Source organism: Oncorhynchus nerka, linkage group LG14, assembly GCF_034236695.1.
Source record: "Oncorhynchus nerka isolate Pitt River linkage group LG14, Oner_Uvic_2.0, whole genome shotgun sequence".
NCBI lineage: Eukaryota > Metazoa > Chordata > Actinopteri > Salmoniformes > Salmonidae > Oncorhynchus > Oncorhynchus nerka.
The window spans coordinates 55400284-55421821 of NC_088409.1; the positions used below are offsets into that span (position 1 = coordinate 55400284).

A 21538-nucleotide genomic window follows, 5' to 3' on the forward strand; every position below is an offset into this window, starting at 1 on the left:
ATCTCCCTGTTATTCATGAGCCGATCTGCTATCTGTATAATCAGCAACTCGAATATGATATATTCTGTTATTCGTTGGAGGTTATCTAGCAGGTATAGCAACTTCGGTAATTTGACATTTATTTGACTGCGGTTACAAAGTTTGTATGATTCGACACCGCTATAGCCTACTCCGGGTGCCTTCTGTGTGAGTCTTAAGTTCGCACTCTGTGTCGATAATTAATTGAGCAACATGACTAAGCAAAGAATTTATGAACGGCCTGTTTCGCAATTCACAACAGTGTAATTGGCGATCAAAGTTATTCTATCATTACTAAATATCTGTTTCACTTGCTGTGAAATATTTACATAGTGGCGCAGGCAATATTGGAGCAGCAACAATCTTATTTTGGGAGAACCCTGGCATAATGACCATATCTTTGGTGTAAAGGCAATAAATGGGCACTTCTGATTTTGCGGTATTTCTTGGGACTTTCAGATGAATATGATTTTTTTCTCGGTATTTAAACTTAGTAGATTTTCTGGTAATTAAATAGCATGTGCTAATACTTGTACAGACACAGCTTTGGTTCTTTTTTTCGGGGTAAAAATGTTTGACCATTAAAAATCCTATTTTCCCTAACTCTAACCTTAACCCCCAAAACCCTAACCCCACCCCAAAACCTAACCCTTAAACTTAAAATAACATTCAAACAAATTGAGGACATGAAAAAGTCCTGACTGTCAGGACATTTGGGTGAACTGCTAGGACATTGGGTTCCTGATAAGGTAGGAAAACACACACAAACACACATACACAGTCTTGTTCAGCTAACCTTGTGGGGACACACAATTCAGTCCCATTCAAATTCCTATTTTCCCTAACCCCTAAACCTAAACCTAACCCATACTCTTACTCTAACCTTAACCCAAAAACCTCATCTTTAACCCTAACCCTAAAACTAACCCAAGCTCCTAACCCTAAACATAATTCTAACCCTAACACTAACCCCAAAATCCTCTAGAAATAGCATTTGACCTTGTGCGGACTAACAAAATGTCCCCAGTTGGTCAAATGTGTGTTTGTTTACTATTCTTGTAGGGACTTCTGGTCAAATAACTTCATAAATTAACTTATACAGCACATGGTCATTTAATTTCTATGGTTAGTTATTTTCCGCCCATAATAATTCAGGACATATACCCATGCAAAATAGAGTGTTACCAAATGGCCAGGTATTAAGATAGACCAAATATTTTAATTTGAAAAAAAAAGAAGCTGCGCTGTTACCCAATTGTTCAATGATCAACTATGAATAATTGACTGTGTATAGCAGTTCCTGACAGTAAACGCAATAGGAACAACATGGGATAGGGTGCAGATTCATTAGGGGAAAAACATTCCTGTTCCATTTCTGAAAAAACATTTAGATGAATAATCAACTGATCGAAAGAAATCTACTAAATAGCATGATTGTGATAAACCAAGTTTGCATTACAAAATGCACTTGGTAGTTAAAGCAATAGTTCACTGAACATTTTCTCTCTGACCTTGGCTACACATTTAAAAAAAAAAAGATATTGCACAAACGAAATATTACGTTTGGGAGTTCATAAAAGGGCTACAATATACTGCACAAGTCTTATCAATCATTGTGATTTCCCCGTGTCATTTCCTGTGCACCCACTCTGTTTGAATGTCTACAGGTCAAATAGAGTTTAAACTACCAGAGAGTAGAAGCATAGGCATAGCCTACATTTCGAGCTGATCCCGAAGAAAAAGATGATGCAGGCCTCAGAGGTGGAATCACAAAAGTTGCAAACACTAGTGCAAAATCTGATAATGGAAATGTGAGAGGGCTTTGTAGACATTTGGTGGCTCTCATATCCATATTCCTTCTGGTACTGCTGTCTGGTAGGTATCTTGTCTACAATGTAATGAAGGCTGTAATATATTCACTAATATCACATTCATTCCCATTAGAATGTCATGGCGATTCTTCAGTATGGTTGTATGGTTCGATTCCTGCTGGGGGCTCCCACAAGAAAGAAAAAAAATCACTTACACATAACTGTAAGTTGCTTTGGATAAAGCATCTGCTAAATAGTATATATATATATTGAAGAATAGGGGTAGGGTTGTAGAGAATCTAAGGACCATGAATATAACAAATTAACCTTAAGTGCTGGCTTAAGACCGGTAGCAACGGCTACAGAATGTCCGGTCAGAACAAAGATAAGGTGGATGTCCAGGTTAAGGGGAGTTTATTGTAAGAAAATGTCCACATTCAAACACACACCTGGTTGACCACTCCTGGTTCAGATTACTGAGAATTATGTCCAGGGAGAACTGACATTGACTATGGTTGTTTAGATGCATGCACAATTAAACAGCCATACAGGGATTCAGTCCGCAGGAAGAAAAGTTCAGCAGGAGGGTAAACTGTGGAAGTGCTCATCAGGATGGGGAAAGCTATAAGGGCACAAAGCAAGACCCAAATGCAGACACAGGAGGCAGATGGTAGAGCTCCGATATTTATTATAACAAAGGGAGTAGGCAAAGGCAGGCCGGGGACAGGCGATAGTTAATAAACCAGGTCAGAGTCCAAACAGTACCAGATGATAGGCAGTCTCGAGGTCAGGCCAGGCAGGGGTCAGAAACCAGATCAGAGTCCAAAACAGTAAAAGGGGATAGGCAGGCTGGTAGTCAGAACAGGCAGAGTGGTCAGGCAGGCGGGTTCAGAGTTAGGGCAGGCAAGGGTTGAAACAAGGAGGACTAGAAACAAACAGACTGGGAAAAATAGGAGCAAACAGACTGGGAAAAATAGAAGCCTGGAAGGGAGGCTGGACAATGAGCCTGTCATAGCAGATGTAAGCCATGTTGGAAGGTGAACCTTTGCACCAGTCTGAGGTCCTGAGCTATATACGATTTGAGTCACTTCAAACTGCCAATATGAACAAGCATTTCTATTGTCTGATGGACCTGCTGTGGTAGAACGACTTCCGTGGAATTTCCACTACGGAGGCCAAAGTTAGCTGAAATTTATAGTGGCTATTTAAAGAAAACTGAAACGTGGATTAGTTTCTCCTAGGCCAGATCGCTTTCAGGGTGAGGAACCAACCATCTAACATTACTTTGTAAACTGAACTTTCCCTTTAAAGCTGTTGAAACAATAACTGTGTTCTCCCCTCCCGTTTCAGTAAAAATCTCTCAAATTCATAGACAGAGCTATGGATGCAAGGACTGACCAACCATGATATTACAATTATAGTTTTAACCATATTGAGGCATGTCTGTTTATATTTACTTTGTTTACAAACATAGGAGTGAAAGAAGCTTATAATTTGGGTTCTGATGAGGCACGACAGTTGAACTAAGCTCATGAGGCATTTCTAAGTTATATTCTTCAAGAACCAATGGGAACATTTCCTTAATTCAGAAGTCCCAAAATGGATGAAGCACCCGCAGATTGCCCCTTTTAAGACCGAGAAGAACGAAGAAAATGAAAACACGGGTGTCACGCCCTGGTCGAAGTATTTTGTGTTTATCTTTATGTATTGGGTCAGGCCAGGGTGTGGCATGGGGTTTTTGTATTGTGGTGTGTTTTGGTGTTGGTATTGGGATTGTAGCTTAGTGGGGTATCTAGCAAAGTCTATGGCTGTCTGGAGTGGTTCTCAATCAGAGGCAGGTGTTTATCGTTGTCTCTGATTGGGAACCATATTTAGGCAGCCATATTCTTTGAGTTTGTCGTGGGTGATTGTCCTTAGTGTCTTTGTTCCTGTCGCTGTGTTAGTTGACAAGTATAGGCTGTTTCGGTTTTGGTTAAGTTTATTGTTTTGTAGTGTTTGTGTTATTTCGTGTTTACGTTTGTTTGATTAAACATGGATCGCAATCTACATGCTGCGTTTTGGTCCGACTCTCCTTCACCACACCTAGAAAACCGTTACAACGGGTGCTCTACCAAACATTGGTTGAATAATAAACTACGAATCAAATAAAAAAATACTAGAGAGTAATAAAAAACTAGAGAGCAACTTGTGGCTTTTATTTGAGGCTGGCTCCTTTTTATGACACAGAACTCATGAAAGTGACAAAGCAAAGCGTGACGCTTCCAGATTGCATTACATTTCCACATTCTGTCATGTCATGATGATTGCTGCAACAATAAATAGATAGATGGTATAGCAAGTATCATTTGACCAGCATCTTCTTAAAAAATGTCTTGGGCACTGCAGTGGAAAAGCAGAAAGCTGCCAAACAGAAATATGGCACAACCACCCTCAAAGTATTGATAGTCAAACAACAAAACACCACGTGATGTAACATAATGCAACATATGTTACATAACGCATTCTGCTAAATATAAGTTGGGAGAGGTCACAATGGAGCGACACTCAGGAAAACCTGTGCAGGCTCTAGGGGTAAAACGGAAAAGGCATACGTGTAGTTCAAGGTAATAAGGTTGTATTAGGTTGGAAGCAAAGCTGTATGCACAGCAGCCCCATAGACAACTAAAGTAAGGCACAAAATGATGGTATCTGACAGCATAAGGTTTGTCAACAATACCCACAAATGATCTAAAAGGTAGCTTATGACATTACATTCAATTATTTCCTCTATTTCTTTCATAATACACACATATAGTTACCGTTGGAGCCATATCTAGTGCTATGGTTATGGAATACTTGTTGAATTCTGAAGTTGTTGAGTAGGCTGGATCATACCAAACCTGTGCCAGTATTCAGAAAGCTTCTCAGGATAGGAGTGCTGATCTAGGATCAGTTTTGCCATAATGAATAAGATTACATGGCCGGGGAGTACCTGGTCAGCTCTCCTACTGAGACGCTTTATGAATGGAGGCCGTTTTGAAGTAGGCAGATGGCATTTGTTGGGTGTTATTTTACGCTGCTTCATATTCTTAAAATTGGTATAGCAAAAGCAAGCAAGCAATAAAAATCCTCTCAGGATCAAAACACATTGAACTTGTGAACACAGTGAGAGGAAAATGCCACAGGTATCAGACAGTGAGTTTAGTTTTTTTGTACTGCATCCAGTGTTCATCATCTGCATTTTATATGCAGTTTTTTCCTTATCGTCTTGACATCGATCATGGGAAATAGAAAAATAGATATACGCTGAGTAGTAATAATAATAGACGCTCTGGTGTTTTAGACAGGTGACCTTGGAACTCGGTCTGATAGTACTCATAAGCTAGAGTTTGTCACTGTAGCCTGCCTGCATGTTCCGGGTCTGTTTAACAGACATTGCTAATGTGTCACACGCGTCATTCATCAAACAAGATGATCAGAGCTCTGTTGATGAAAGAGGTAGCATGATCCCCACTGAGAAATGGAGTCCCTCAATGTGTACACAGGTAACTGCCAAAATAAAGGGAACACTAACATAAAGTGTCTCAATACGGTGTTGGGCCACCACGAGCCATGACAGCTTCAACGTGCCTCTATTAGCAGGATGCAACACCCTTATTCCACGAGTAATTCCATAATTTGGTGTTTTGCTGATGGAAAATGCCGTCTCAGGCGCCGCTTCAGAATCTCCCATAAGTGTTCAATTGGGTTGAGATCTGGTGACTGAAACAGCCACGTCATATGGCTCACATTGTTTTCAGGCTCATCAAACCATTGAGTGAACATTCATGCCCTGTGAATGAGGGAATTGTGATCCTATGGCCTGTCCAGCATTTTTATACATGACCCTAAGCATGATGGGATCCTAATTGCTTAATTAACTCAGGAACCAAACCTCTGTGGAAGCTCCCATCTTAATATGCTTTGCATTCTTCATTTACTCAAGCGTTTCCATTATTTTGGCAGTTACCGGTGCGTTAATGTTCTGGCACGTCAAGCAGGCTCAATCAAACTGAACGAAAACGAATACTACTCAAACCCGCGTCTGGTGGTGCTGACAGTGCTATTCTATATCATGAGTACCGGTGAGTGCAGGTTACACCTCCAGACCCAGCTGGGGGCACAAAGTGAGTTTATCGCGCATCGTTAAGTTGCCTGGCCACGGTAAGGATCTCCTTCGCCCCTTTACTCAGCAGTAGATTGGCCAAGTCTAGACCTAGCTTCTCAGATGCATCCTGGGCCGGGCCTGGCATGTTGTTCGCTGTTACGCCAACACGCTGGACCCGCTCATCCACTCGCTCTTCCACCTACCACAGAGGAAAGACGGCTTAAATAAACCAAATAAATACGCCCTGAGAAGGGAGCCCCTTGATGAGCTGATATGTTTAATTGGAAGAGTTGACTGGGGGGGTGAGAAATCATTAGTCTGACCTTATTGTCTGAAGCAATGCTGGTCTGCATGGTCTCCTTGAGGCTGTCTGAACCATCCAGGCTGTACACTGCTCCCGTCAGGTAGAGCTTTGGTAAACAAAACACAACAGTTACAAAGGCACGCACGCACATAACCACGGGTATGCAACGACACACACTCACACTTAAGCAAATGTCATAAGCCCTTACCTGAGAGTCCTTGACTTCAGTGTGGACAGCAACCGGTACACTGCAACCCCCCTCCTACAAGAAGCGAAAGTGATTACACTGGAGTTTCAAATATAATGAGACGTGCAGTGGTTAAAAGGGGGTAATCTGAGGTTGCTGCATCCATTTTCTAAATGAATCAAATCAAATCGTATTTGTCACATGCTTCGTAAACAACAGGTGAAGACGTTAGTCTTAAGTGACATTACAGGCCCTTCCCAGCAATGCAGAGAAAAAGAAAAGAAAAAGAAAAAAACTACACGTAATAATAAAAGTAATAATAAATACACAATGAGTAACGATAACTTGGCTATATACACGGGGTACAAGTACCGAGTCGATGCGCAGGGGTACGAAGTAATTGAGGTAGATATGTGCATATAACTAGGAATAAAGTGATTAGTCAGCACGACAGACAATAAACAGCAGCAGAAGCTGCAGATAATTAAATAGTTAGCCAATAGCTACCTGGACTAACTATACTGAACAAAAATATAAACGTAACGTGCAACAATTTCAAAGATTTTACTGAGTTACAGTTTATATAAGGATATCAGTCAATTGAAATAAATCCATTAGGCCCTAATGCATGTATTTTACATGACTGGGCAAGGGTGCAGCCCTGGGTGGACCTTGCAGGGCATAGGCCCACCCACTTGGCAGCCAGGCCCACCCACTGAGGAGTCAAGCCCAGCCAATCAGAATGAGTTTTTCCCCCACAAAAGGGCTTTATTACAGACAGAAATACTCCCCCTCCCATCATCCTCAGACGTTCCCGCGGGTGAAGAAGACGGAAGTGTCACGTTGTCGAGGTCAAAACTGCACATTTAAAGTGGTCTTTTATTGTCCGCAGCACAAGGTGCACCTGTGTAATGATCATGCTGTTTAATAAGCTTCCTGATATGCCACACCTGTCAGGTGGAAGAATTATCTTGGTAAAGGAGAAATGCTCACTAACAGGGATGTAAACAAATTTGTGCAAAAAAAATGGAGAGAAATAAGCTTTTTTGTGCGTATGGAAAATGTCTGCGTTTATTTCAGCTCATGACACATGGGACCAACACTTTACATTGTGTTTATATTTCTGTTCAGTGTATTTAGCAATCTTATGGCTTGGGGGTAGAAGCTGTTCAGGGTCCTGATGGTTCCACAGTGCATTGGTACCGTTTGTCGAGCGGAAGCAAAATGAACAGTTTATGACTTGGGTGGCTGGATGCATGAATTTTTAGGGCCTTCCTATGACACCGCCTGGTATAGAAGTCCTGAATGGCAAGGTGCTCGTCCCCAGTGATATGCTGAAAAAAAACACTGTATTGCCTCCAAACAAGCTTAAAACTATAACTTTTGTATTGTGGATGGTCAGTCCTTGCATTCATAGCTCTGTCTACAAGTTTGTGAGTAGTCACATTTTTCCAGGCCCATCCCTCAGCTTTTTACCAAAATAGAGGTGGGGTAAATGCTTTGTGATTGTTTCAACTCTGTATTGCCCCTTTAAGTACTGTTTATGTGACATAGTTATAAAGCCTATCATTACTTATTTTTTCTTTTCTTTTTTCTTCTGCTTTCACTTGCAATTGCACCTTAAATGGCCGGTTACCCAGACATAGATTAAGCCTCGTCCTAGACTAAAAAAAAACTTTCAATGGTGATTCTCCATTGAGCATGCTTTTTAGTCCAGGACTAGGCTTCATCTGTGTCTGGGGAAACTGGTCCGTTATGAATATTTATATTAAGTAGCATTGACAAGCAGCCAACAATTCACAGATACACTGGACAAAACACTATAACAAAACATCTACAAGACAGAGTGAGACTTGCCAGTCGTCTGAGGAAGGCTCGCTCTGCTATACAGCGCAGGACCGTGTCGGGGTCGTGCAGAACAGACACCATCTCCAGGATGTCCTCGTCTCTGGCCCGCACCTCGATGGCAAGAGCCCCCTGGAACACAGCCACGCAATGGACCCTCAGTCTGTTAAGACCACACTGAAAATTCTAATCCTCACATACACAGAGCCTTTCGGGGTAAAATATTCAGTTTTAACAACAGTTAGGCGCAGGTATGAGAGTTAAAGAGTTAAAGTTGCACATTTCTCCTTCATAAAATAAATCTACCTACCTGTCCAACAGCGTACATGCAGTCCTCAGGGCCCAGGATCTGCAAATGCAAAGACACAAATGAAAGGTAACTGCCCAATATTTTAGGTAGGCGGCTACATTATGTAGGGCCAGGAGGTTTTCCATGACCATGTGACCGCTTGGAAAAACTCAGGGCCCTAGTTATAGGCTATATATAGGCTTACATAGTCTAAAAACCACATACAATGAATCTTGATTAATTAAGATGACTCTTGATTTATCTCTATGTTATGGACAAGGTGTTGTGATGGAGTGTTGGAAGTTTACATACACTTAGGTTGGAGTCATTAAAACTCGTTTTTCAACCACTCCAAAAATGTATTGTTAACAAACTATAGTTTTGGCAAGTCGGTTAGGACATCTACTTTGTGCATGACAAGTAATTTTTCCAACAATTGTTTACAGACAGATTTCATCACTTATAATTCACTGTATCACAATTCCAGTGGATCAGAAGTTTACATACACTAAGTTGACTGTGCCTTTAAACAGCTTGGAAAATTCCAGAAAATGATATCATGGCTTTAGAAGCTTCTGATAGACTAATTGACATCATTTGAGTCAATTGGAGGTGTAGACCTCCACAAGTCTGGATCATCCTTGGGAGTAATTTCCAAATGCCTGAAGGTACCAACGTTCATGTGTACAAACAATATTAGGCAAGTATAAACACCACTGGACCACACAGCCATCATAACGCTCAGGAAGGAGGCGCGTTCTGTCTCCTAGAAATGAACGTACTTTGGTGCGAAAAGTGCAAATCAATCCCAGTACAACAGCAAAGGACCTTGCGAAGATGCTGGAGGAAACAGGTACAAAAGTATCTATATCCACAGTAAAACTAGTCCTATATCGACATAACCTGAAAGGCCGCTCAGCAAGGAAGAAGCCACTGCTCCAAAACCGCCATAAAAAAAGCCAGACTACGGTTTGCAACTGCATATGGGGACAAAGATCGTACTTTTTGGAAAAATGTCCTCTGATCTAATGAAACAAAAATAGAACTGTTTGGCCATAATGACCATCATTATGTTTGGAGGAAAAAGGGGGAGGCTTGCAAGCCGAAGAACACCATCCCAACCGTGAAGCACGGGGGTGGCAGCATCATGTTCTGGGGGTGCTTTGCTGCAGGAGGGACTGGTGCACTTCACAAAATAGATGGCGTCATGAGGATGGAAAATTATGTGGATATATTGAAGCAACATCTCAAGACATCAGTCAGGAAGTTAAAGCTTGGTCGCAAATGGGTCTTCCAAATGGACAATGACCCCAAGCATACTTCCAAAGTTGGACAACAAAGTCATGGTATTGAGTTGGCCATCACAAAGCCCTGACCTCAATCCTATAGAACATTTGTGGGCAGAATTGAAAAAGCGTGTGCGAGCAAGGAGGCCTACAAACCGGACTCAGTTACACCAGCTCTGTCAGGAAGAATGGGCCAAAATTCACCCAACTTATTGTTGGAAGCTTGTGGAAGGCTACCCGAAACGTTTGACCCAAGTTAAACAATTTAAAGGCAATGCTACAAAATACTAATTGAGTGTATGTAAACTTCTGACCCACTGGGAATGTGATGAAAGAAATAAAAGCTCAAATAAATCATTCTCTCTACTATATTATTTTGACATTTCACATTCTTAAAAAAAGTGGTGATCCTAACTGACCTAAGACAGGGAATTTTTACTAGGATTAAATGTCAGGAATTGTGAAAAACTGAGTTTAAATGTATTTGGCTAAGGTGTATGTAAACCTTTGACTTCAACTGTACCTGGCTGACTCGGCTATCCCAGCCCATGCGACGGAGTCCAGCTGCAGCCAGTATAATGGCCGAGAAGTCGTCCTTTTCATCCAGCTTCTTCAACCTTGTGTTGAGGTTTCCTCGCTGGAAAAAACGCACTAAGGAAACAAACTCACAACCCTCTACAGATGGTGCTCATTACTGATATGATGTGCATCAGATTTGAAATGAAGATCCTGTTTTAATCCTTCGCTATACTGTGAGAGTGGCAGTGAGTGAACGTAGCACTGAGAGAAAGGATACAATATCTTTAAACTCCAGGTGGGGGAATCTTTTCTTTAGCTGAGCAGCCCGTCGTAGGGAACTTGTGCCTATCACACTATGAAAACAAAAACCCCATCAAGATCAATGTCAAGCCACTCCTTTAAAACAGATTGGAAAAGAATCTTCAAACAATGTCATGAGTAAAATTAAACTGTTTTGTACCTCTTGTCGGGCAGGGTGTCAAGGGATTTCCCCATGTTTTTGGGATGCAAGACCACTGCGTCATGGGGGTTCTCGCGCCTTAAATGAACAGGAAGGAGAAAAAAAACGATTTACCATGAAAATATCGGAGGCTACTTCATTCCACAGTAGTGGTGAAGAGAATCCGACTTCAATAGTAGATATTCAAAAGGTTATACACTGGCGCGCTTGGAGTATTCAAAATAAATTTATATACACATAGCCCAGATGAATAAGGACAGTGTGTTTGATTTCCCTGTGGATCTTTACAGAGGCACTATTGTGCCGACTTACTTTAGCACAGCTCCTATGGTAAAGCCAGGAGGTAGAGTCGTGGGCAAGTCTTTCAAAGAGTGGACCACCAAGTCTACTCTATAGGACACAGCACAACAGAGTCATTTATTTTGCAACACTTCAGAGCAAAGACTGAGGGAGAAAAAAACTGGACATTAAACACCTGCACAAATCAAAGTCTTGAAGACATTAATGACATTTTGAAGCTACTCAAAATGCATGCCATTACATTGTAATAAAGAAAGTACCTCGACAGTAGTGGCTTTTCACATTAAAACTAATAGTAATGTACCCTACAGTTTGAATGTACAGTGCCTAGTGAATGGCTTTTCAAGAGGTGTCGATTGTTCATGAGTGGGTCGAGCCTCAGTCCTGACTTGAATTTGCTTGCAAATCAGAGACAAGGTTTGAATATTGCTGTCCATCAATAACCCCCACCCAAACTTACTGAGCTTGAGCCATTTTGACAAAAAACTATGAATAAATGTTGCCTTAAGAGTTGTGCAAAGTTGATAGAATCTTATTAAAAATGATTTACAGCTGTGATGACTATCAAAGGTGAAGACATACGCAATCAATACATCAACAACTTTTTTTTATTCATTTGGAACATTTTCTATAGTTTTTCTTTAACTTTGAAAATAAGGAGTTGATTGTGTGGATCCAAAAGACAAAATGAGACTTACTCGTTTCTCTCCAGAGCAGTCTCCAGTTCTTTGGTGAAAAGGCTCTTCTCTCCAATCTGCATTTAGAAAGCATATAGGTTACTAACTGTTAACCCCATTACATTTTTAGCTCAGAGCTTAAAAGTGTTTTTCGCATACTACTGAGACAAGTAAAATGAACAATTTGGGCAATAATTTAGTTCTGATGAGAAACGCTTTAGTTTATAAACAGATTTACCTTTGATAACGCTGTGTCAAGGATTTTGTCCCCTGTAGTTGTCATGCCAACTGACACAGAAAGACAAGGACATATACAAAGTGATATAGTCGTTGAATTACTGTATTGTACATATCTTATTGTGATGCATCTCCATAGTCAAAGGAAGAGAACCATTATAGGTTCTAGATAGCACTTTTTTTTCTACGAGTGTATCTGGACTCACCTATTTCTAAGTGGACATCGGGGTACAGTCTCTTCAGCTTCTCTGCAACGCTGTCTGTCTGAATACGAGCCAGCTGAGGTCAATAAATTAACAGAAATTAATGCAATTTGGATGACAACTTGTGTGTGTGCACATTTTGGATGGTTGGTTTCTAGCTAGTTCACTTCCTGGATAATACTGAATATCATAGTCTATTCAAGAAGCAAATGTTCAGCCGTGCGTTATCAAATCACTGGGACGTGAACATAAGAAGCTGTAGTAAAAGGCTAGACATTATTGGAGCAGTGAATGGACTATCTCTGTTGCAGGAGGAGCAGACCTCCCTGACTGCTGTATCTGAGGGAACAGACAAGGGAAGCTTATCTGATAAAGAGTTGCCACACTCTGCGCTAACCTATTCAAACTCCACAGTAGTTTCACTGACACCGGGAAAAATTGTTAAAGTGAAAAATGACATTACCTTAAACCTAAAATCACATGCGATTTAGTTCCACTCAACCACCAAAGGTATCTTACCTGGCTCTTTCGGGTTCCAATTCTTATGACCCGGCTAACTTTCCCATTAGCATTCTGTTGGAAAACCACAAGCAATACATTGCAACAGCCATTTTTCCAATAACGTAGTTTTTACATTTCTACATGTAGTTGCAGTTCATGGCAGTGATTCCCTTCGTATTGTCCCAACTTTCACTGTAAGCCACATATAACTGCTCCATATCATAATATAAACATAAAAACTGCTTGAATTGCTTTCCTCTTACCCTGACGTACTTATAAGGTCCCTCCATAGTTCTCAGGAAACCTTAGCTTCTACACGCAGAGCAGCACTTTGTGTCGTCTGTAGAGCTGTGAAAGCCTGCTGTGTCTATGTGGGGAGCAGTGGCAAGTCATACAGCCTAGCCCTAGAGATACTGAACCATGCCTCAACGTCCTACACCCCCATTTCCCTGGTCCTAGCTGATAAGTCAAGTGTGCCGATTCATTGTGTCAGTTATTATGAGCAGTGAGAGGTGGCGATGGTCTTTTGTAAGATCATTTGCCTATTGGCATTTTCCAAATGGTCATGAAATAGACACGTATGTATGTGGAAAGCACTGATATAAAAAGGATCGATTTTTCTGTTTAAATCTGATCCCATTCAAAGCTGACAACCTTTAGGTTTTAAAGGACAAGACAAGAGTTGACACACTGGATGTTGTAGGCAATGTTCTCTCATCAACCACAACAAAAAAAATCGACACTGAGCAAATTTCAGGTCTGCTGAGCACAAACTTGAATGTTGTGAAAATTCTGTGCAACTTCCAGCACGCGTTTACTGTGAACACTGAGGCTGTACCTGCCTTAAGTTACAGTTTTAACAGCGGCCATGTGGGCTACTGTGGCTATTTGATCATAATGTAGGCCTGACAGAGAGGTATACTATCAAAAACAATGGAGAAAATGCATCCCATAACATTTTAACATGGGAATAGCTGTTATATCATTCAGCCTACAGTAGCAATGTGTGATGTTCAATGTAGGCCTACATTCCATGAGACTTAAAACAAAACATGCAGGGCTTGACATTAACCTGTTTATCCACTTCTCCTTCAGACAAGGAGGTGACTGATGTTGTTTGATGCAAGAAACCACTTCACAAAATAAAATGCATTATTATTCCCATACCATTATTACAGGGAATCAGGGAAGCTCGTTACCCGACTCGCTTTTCAAAGATGTCTGTGAATGTTTTGTGCTTTTGTAAGAAGCAATCACTCCCCTATTGCTGACTACAAATGATCTATAACTGGGCTAATAACTCACTAACTAGCAAAGGATAAGAACAAAATGTGCAGATGTGGCTAGACGCAGCTCTCGCTTTGATCTCAAAACAAGGCATCTACTCAGAACCGCTCATGCTGTAAACACAGTCCAGTTCAAAGTAAATGGCACAGATCCATATATGGCAATGGTCTATTTGCATATGCAGCTCTAATTGTTTATGCCGCACCGGTCTGTGTAAAGTTCGGGCTGAGTAGTGTGTGTCAATTTAATGGAATCCTATGTGTTTTGCCTACAACAAAATCTCTTGCATAGTTTGTTTTGTTTCGGTATGTTGCATTGAAAGTGGCTAATATAGCATTGATTCGATCCCAATTGCCACAGTGAAGGGAAACGTTGATCGTCTTAACAGGAAAACTCTAGAACAGTGGTCAACAACCTTTTCTGAGTCAAGATCACTTTGAGTAAAAAAACATACACCTTTGCAACATTACCCAATTAAAAATAGTTCTGTAGCAATGAGGTTTGTGCAGTAAGCTATATGGCCCAATACATTTTCACTGCATATTGGCTGTGCATAAATTGCCCTGCCAATGTATTGTTGTTCAGGCCATTTCTTAAAATTATCTATCAAAATTTAAGGTAGGCTATATGATCACACCGGCAATAGATCCATTGTTGTATTACTTGTGAGGCACAACTGAGCGAGCATCTGATGGTCAGTCTCAACTAGAGGTCGACCGATTAATTAGGGCCGATTTCAAGTTTTCATAACAATCGGTAATCTGCCTTTTTGGATGCCGATTATGGCCAATTACATTGCAATCCACGAGGAGACTGCGTGGGAGGCTGACCACCTGTTACGCGAGTGCAGCATCAAAAGGACCTTGTGGCTGCAAGGAGCCATGGTAAGTTGCTAGCTACAGTAGCATTAAACTTAACTTATAAAAAACAATCAATCTTCACATAATCACTCATTAACTACACATGATTGATGATATTACTAAGTGAACTAGCTTGTCCTGTGTTGCATATAATCAAAGTGGTGCCTGTTAATTTATCATCTAATCACAGCCTACTTCAACTTCGCCAAACGGGGGATGATTTAACAAAAGCACATTTGCGGAAAAAAAAGCACAATCGTTGCACAAATGTACCTAACCATAAACATTAATGCCTTTCTTAAAATCAATACACAGAAGTATATTTTTTTAATCTGCATATTTAAGTTAAAAGAAATGCATTTTAGCAGGCGATATTAACTGGGGAAATTGTGTCACTTCTCTTGTGTTCAGTGCAAGCAGAGTCAGGGTATATGCAGCAGTTTTGGCCGCCTGGCTCGTTGCGAACTGTGTGAAGACCATTTCTTCCTAACAAAGACCGTAATTAATTTGCCAGAATTTTACATAATTATGACATAACATTGAAGGTTGTGCAATGTAACAGCAATATTTAGACTTAGGGTTGCCACCCGTTGGATGAAATACGAAATGGTTCCGTATTTCACTGAAAGAATAAACATTTTGTTTTCTAAAATTATAGTTTCCGGATTTTACCATATTAATGACCAAAGGCTAATATTTCTGTGTGTTTATTATAATTAAGTCTATGATTTGATATTTGATAGAGCAGTCTGACTGAGCGGTGGTAGGCAGCAGCAGGCTCGTAAGCATTCATTCAAACAGCACTTTACTGCGTTTGCCAGCAGCTCTTAGCAATGCTTGAGGCACAGCGCCGTTTATGACTTCAAGCCTATGAACTCCCGAGATTAGGCTGGCAATACTAAAGTGCCTATAAGAACATCCAATAGTCAAATCTATATGAAATACAAATGGTACAGAAATAAATAGTCAGAAGTCCTATAATAACTACAACCTAAAACTTATTAACTGGGTATATTCATGTTTTATATGTTCTCATGTTCTGAGCAAGGAACTTAAACGTGCGCTTTTTACATGGCACATACTGCACTTTTACTTTCTACTCAAAAACTGTGTATTTGCATTATTTTACCAAATTGAACATGGTTCAATATTTATTTGAGACTAAATTGATTTCATTTATGTATTATATTAAGTTAAAATAAAAGTGTTCAATGTTCATTCAGTATTGTTGTAACTGTCATTATTACAGATTCCAAGAACACAGGATGAGATGTTGCTATCCTTTGTGGAAGCACTTCCAAGAGTTAATGAACAGTGAGCCTGGTGAAATTTGGGGAGCGCATCGTCAGTAGTGTACCTTTGGTTCCTAGGGTGTTTCGGCCTTTCACACTATACACCCTCCCCAAAGGCGGCCAGCGACAGGGTGATCAATCCTACGCTTGCGTCCCATTCCCAATTAGTCATAGGAGTTGCCTTGTTGTTGATAGCCAACATCCCATGGGACTATGCATGGCAGGGGAGTCCTCCTCCCTGAGTCAAGCATTGTTGACCGCATACCTCCTGGCCCTCTCACTTCGGGGCCCAGCTGGGGTCTTTCCTCTTCATCCAGAGCCACTGACTGCTGCCTTCTGCCGCCTCCAATACAGCTTTGATTGCCGAACGCTGGCTCTGGCCCTTAATTCCAAGGTCTCTAAGCAGTCTGGTTGTAGATGTTGCCACAAAACCTCTGCAGCCCACCTCCACTGGTTGGACTTCTGTGTTCCAGCCATGATGCCGTGCTTTGGCAGCTAGATCGGCATAGCGCAGATGTTTTCGCTCATAAGCCTCATCTACTGAGTCCTCCCAGGGTACTGTGAGCTCAATGATGAAGACCTTCTTGAGCGAACGGGACCAGAGCACCATGTCAGGTCTTAGGGTGGTGGTTGCGATCTCCGGAGGAAACACAAGTTGCCGGCCAATGTCAGCTAGCATTTTCCAGTTGCGGGCCAAGCGCAGCTGGTCTCGCTCGAATGGTGTCGAGCCGCTCTTCGGTGGTTTAGCCCCTTCGCGGACAAAGTTCGTCCGTAAGGGGTGTGATGCTGCTGGGGGTGGTAGGGAGTTGGTGGCAGCTCGCTTGTCCTCCAGGGCGGACGCAAGGTTTTTAAGGACTTGGTTGTGACGCCAAGTGTAGCGTCCTTGGGTGAGGCTTGTTTTACACCCTGTGAGAATGTGCCTGAGGTTGGCTGGCATGGAACAGAGGGCACAGTCCGGATCTTCACCATACCATTGGTGAAGATTAACTGGAGTTGGAAGGACGTCATATGTTGCTCTGATGGAAAAGCTCAACCGCCTCGCTTCCATGGCCCACAGATCCTTCCAGCTGATCTTCCTCTTCTCCACACTGTCCCATCGAGTCCACTGTCCCTGTTTGGAAAGAGAGACTGCCTTGGCCCACCTTGCAGCCTCCTCCTGATGGCATACTTCCTGCACTACCATCTTCCGCCGCTCTGGTGCAGTGGCCTTACTCCAAGCAGCACGGCTAGTTAGCCCAAGGCCTCCTCTCCCTTGCTGAACATGACCCACAATGTCCATTGCCATTATGAATGCCAACGGAGAAATGGTACATCCCGCCATTATACCTACATTCAGACACTGCCATGAGGTGGTGAAGCAGAACTGCAGATCCTGGAAGTACGACTTCACCAGGGTTGTGATGGTGTCCGGTATGTGGAAAAATCTGAAGGCAGACCACAGGAGTTCATGGGGCACAGAGCCAAATGCATTGGCGGGGTCGAGAAAGACTACATGGAGGTCCCTTTTCTCCACCTTGGCCATTTGGATCTGGTGCAAGATCATGCTGGAATGTTCCAAGCAGCCAGAGAACCCTGATATTCCTGCCTTCTGTACAGATGTATCGACGTACGCATTCCTTTGCAGGTACTCGGCCATCCTCTGGGCAATGACCCTAAAGATTTTACCCTCGACATTCAGTAAGGAGATTGGGCGGAATTGGCTGATGTTCACTGCATCCTTCTCCTTAGGGATCAGGACCCCGCCTGCCCTACGCCACACTTTGGGTATGATCTTCTTTTGCCAAGCTGTTCTCATAAGCCTCCAGAGGACCCTCAGGATGTCTGGTGCGTTCTTATACACTTTGTACGGGACTCCATTTGGCCCCGGGGCTGATGCTGTTCTTGCCCGTCGAACTGTGTTTTCCACCTCTTTCCATGTCGGAGGGCTGGTCTCAATGTGATGTTCCGGGGGTTCAATGGGTGGGATATCTGATGGGATGGCCAGATGTTCATGTCGCTTTGAGTCAAAGTTTGTTGTTCTCAGGTGCACCTCTAGGTCTTTCTTTGTTGTTTTTAGAGCTCCACTTTTTTCCTTTGTGAAGAGACTTTTAAGGAACTTGAAGGGATCTTTATAGAATCGAGTTCTAGTTTGTTCTTTCTTCCTTCTGTGTTTCCGTAGGTTCTCTGCTCTACGGAGGGATGCCAACCGGGTTTTGATATCAGCCTGAAGTGCCTCTATGCCCTCCTTTTCCACTTCCGAGGCCTTCTTCCACTGTTTCTTAAGCTGTCGCCTTTCTTGTACGAGGTGCTTGATTTCTTGTTGCCTCCTGGAAACTGGTGGGGTTGGAACCTTTCTCCCGCCTTTTGCCTCTTCCACTCCAAATCTTTCTGTCCCGTACTCATAGATGATGTCCCCCATCCTCTCCAACTTCTTCTCCACTGTGCCTCGAAGTTTCTCGAGGGTCAAGGTAAGGTCCCTATTCACTGTTTCCCACAACTTCTTGTCACTGGCGCCAGGCCACTTCACATACGGTCTGTGCCCTGGTAGTCTCCTCTCGACTGCAGGTCTGGGAGGCTGGGTGAGTTCCACTCCTGTTGTTGGTTCCACCTCAGTTGTTACAAACATTGTTACCTATATATATATATATAAAATCGAACATTAAGAGGTATCGGCTTTCTTTGGTCCTCCAATAATAGGTATCGGTGTTGAAAAATCCTAATCGGTCGACCTCTAGTCTCAACGGAGGGAGAGAGCAGACAGACTGAGGATGAGACTCAACAGCCCCATGCTCTCCCTTTCCTCCACTGACACTGACCAAAAAGGGTCACTGGCCAAAAAGGGACACCGTCTACCAGCTGTTGGCGAAACCCGAGTCGCACCACATTATTTATGCCTCATGCACAAATTCATGTTGTTACTTCTATGAACAGAGAAAGTAATTTATTCCTCGATATTAAAAAAGACCCATGCCGCTAATAATATCAACGCAAGCCTATAGATACACTTTCCTACTCATTCATTACCGATGCAGTTCTTGTTGCAGCGCTGAGTTGAAATTGCTTATAAAAGTATTGAATACAAAGTGTTATCAGTGCTGAGTAAGAATGTACTCAATCATAAAAACAGCAGCTCTTTGCTGTATTTGTTGACAGTCTCTCTAGTCATGGCTTTAAACGTTTTGAAATCTCAGTATCAATTTGGCTGTAGATTTATTGTGCCTGCTACATTAATGCAGACACGGTAATCTGAGCCATCCGATTGGCCAGCAGTAAACCCATAGTGCACATGATTTGCTCTCTGGGCCCTCCGGGAAGGCAGCGTTTGTACCTTCAGTCATAAGAGAAGGTTCAAAATGGCAACAGTTCGCCTACCCGGCGCGCAGGGCAGCTGAATAGTGTACACCTAACGCCAGCAACCCAGACGGACGAAAAATAGAATACAAGGCTCTATTTTTTTTATAGAAATGTTTGGCGATCGAGCAGTGGCGGTTCTAGCTTCTATGGCTCCCTGGGAAAACAGCCCCTTCAGCACCCCCGCCAAAAAAAAGCACAATTCTGCACTAAATGTAACGTTTATTCAGACATTTGAAACAACACAAATAAATAATCATAGAGAGACCTTCCTAGGCAGTCGCCTGCCTAGCTCACAAACTAGAATCAGGGCGCCCACTCCGACAAGGTTAATTGACCCACAGTCCCACATGGTGGCATGATATCATTGACGTGACGTGCAAATAAGCGATAGAAAACCGATGTGTTGACACTATTCCGATTTTTTTGTGCGGGTCACCCGTGCCGCCTAGGGCGGCTGCCCATGTCGCCTATACCTAAATCCGTAACTGCGATCGAATATGAATGCCTTGGAGATCGACCAGTCGACAACTGCCCTAGAAAATGAAGTGAAGTTCAATCTCGTTCTTCTCTCTGTAGGTTGATATTCCTGCGAGGCAGTCCAAAGGGAGCTGCTCGGCAATCTCGGGGCTACTACACAGGCAACATTGGTTGCAGGCATTGTACAGCAGCCATAGAAGCTCTGACAGGCAGGAACGTCATATTATACTGTTATTTAATGAATTAACACACATCGTTTTTACTACGGGAACGGCCAATCTGTCATTAGAAAGGGAAAACTAAAACATAACAGTTTCTAATCTACATGTTCAATGGATGTAGCTGCTAATGGTGACTGTCGAGGCAGACGTTATGTGTAATGTCAATTATTTGATATATGAGATGTAATTCTCCAATGGTAGAGCTCCGAGGTGCAGGAGGGCGCGACAGTAAACCAATCAGCGCGGTCCGGGTTGGCTGTAAAAATGGCGCATGCCTCACTCCGCCAAACATTATCACTGAGTATGAACGTTATGCTATGCAGAGTGCTAGCTAACTAGCCACGTCTCTCACCTGTGAACTCGTCTCTCCCGACATCTCAGTGATACAGTGATGATCAGCGAGTATTGTCTTTGTCAGTTATTCCCGACGTTCAACCCATGAGACTATAGCTAATTCCTTGTAATCAGGGATGAACGGGGCATTTGTAACTAGGGTCAATTCTGCTGACTGCCGGTGCCCTTCCGACGTCACTCCACGGAATGTCATTTCACTTCCGTGTGCTTTGGCTGCGTTCACGAACATCTAAAAAAGCTACATGCAAATGTGTTCTTGGTCACACAGTAACCGTTTGAAAACAGCCCAATTAGTTTTTTTTATTATTGTTTTACCGATTTAAAGTACATTTCACTAGCAAAATGAGCAAACTTAGTAACAATGGCATTTTTTGTACATTGACAATTTATAAGTAACATGTGCGCAGCTGACCACTGTCTTCTAGCTACTATACCCTTGTCATTGAGCTATAAATGAAGGGCCAAACCTGATACTCCTCTCCTAAATGTCAGAGTATCTATCTAGCTAACTTCTAGTTTTTTTTTTCTCTGTACCAGAACTTGTTCAAGCCATAGAGATAGATAGAGGACTCATCATGGATATTACCTGTTTTAGAATGGACTTTGCCATTGAGGGCTTCCACTATTTAAAAGTAGTCAACTGAATGGTGATTCCTATAAATTGGGAGCAATCAGCCACTAAAGAAGAAGAAAATGGACTACTTTAAAATGGAGATAGCCTCAATGGCACTGCCCTGGATATCGATTAAGGCAGCCCCTCGCACCTCTCCAATTCATAGTGGTTGGGTTAAATGCGGAAGACATATTTCGGTTGAATGCAACTAACTAGGTTTCCATGCTATCACAGATGCTATAATGGCACAGATACAAAGATGAGTCCTTTATCGAAGAGGCAGGGAAGGATGGTGATGAGCTGAGATGCGGTAAGATGGCAGACAAGAAAAGGGAAGA

General features: G+C 42.3%; 1 protein-coding gene across 3 annotated transcripts; it reads right to left on the reverse strand.

Annotated features, from left to right (window-relative positions):
- Positions 1–4003: 4003 nt before the first annotated feature.
- LOC115141505 (porphobilinogen deaminase-like) lies at positions 4004–20787 on the reverse strand. Of its 3 annotated transcripts, none has more exons than XM_029680426.2 (14): positions 20586–20787; positions 12782–12835; positions 12266–12338; positions 12061–12110; positions 11844–11899; positions 11158–11235; positions 10846–10923; positions 10663–10738; positions 10390–10503; positions 8602–8640; positions 8304–8423; positions 6468–6521; positions 6279–6365; positions 4004–6154 (listed from the first exon to the last, which is right to left on the reverse strand). In XM_029680426.2, the coding sequence occupies exons 1-14, from the start codon at positions 20607–20609 to the stop codon at positions 5981–5983; spliced, it is 1077 nt and encodes a 358-aa protein (XP_029536286.1). In that variant the 5' UTR covers positions 20610–20787; the 3' UTR covers positions 4004–5980. The 3 variants fall into 3 exon arrangements, 2 of the variants coding, with proteins under 2 accessions (XP_029536286.1, XP_029536284.1); XM_029680424.2 differs by lacking the exon at positions 20586–20787 and adding an exon at positions 13027–14986; XR_010458494.1 differs by lacking the exons at positions 4004–6154; positions 6279–6365; positions 6468–6521; ... (7 more) ...; positions 12061–12110; positions 20586–20787 and adding an exon at positions 13037–20574 and having other exon boundaries at positions 12303–12338.
- Positions 20788–21538: the final 751 nt, after the last annotated feature.

What these genes read in the sequence shown, in the direction of transcription:
- LOC115141505 (XM_029680424.2), bottom strand. Translation starts at nt 13,053, where the DNA reads ATGGAGGGACCTTATAAGTACGTCAGG. An exon ending in GACCTTATAAGTACGTCAGG is followed by an intron (nt 12,836 to 13,026) that starts GTAAGAGGAAAG and finishes GTTTTCCAACAG; the next exon opens with AATGCTAATGGGAAAGTTAG. An exon ending in GCATTGCTTCAGACAATAAG is followed by an intron (nt 6,155 to 6,278) that starts GTCAGACTAATG and finishes CCTCTGTGGTAG; the next exon opens with GTGGAAGAGCGAGTGGATGA.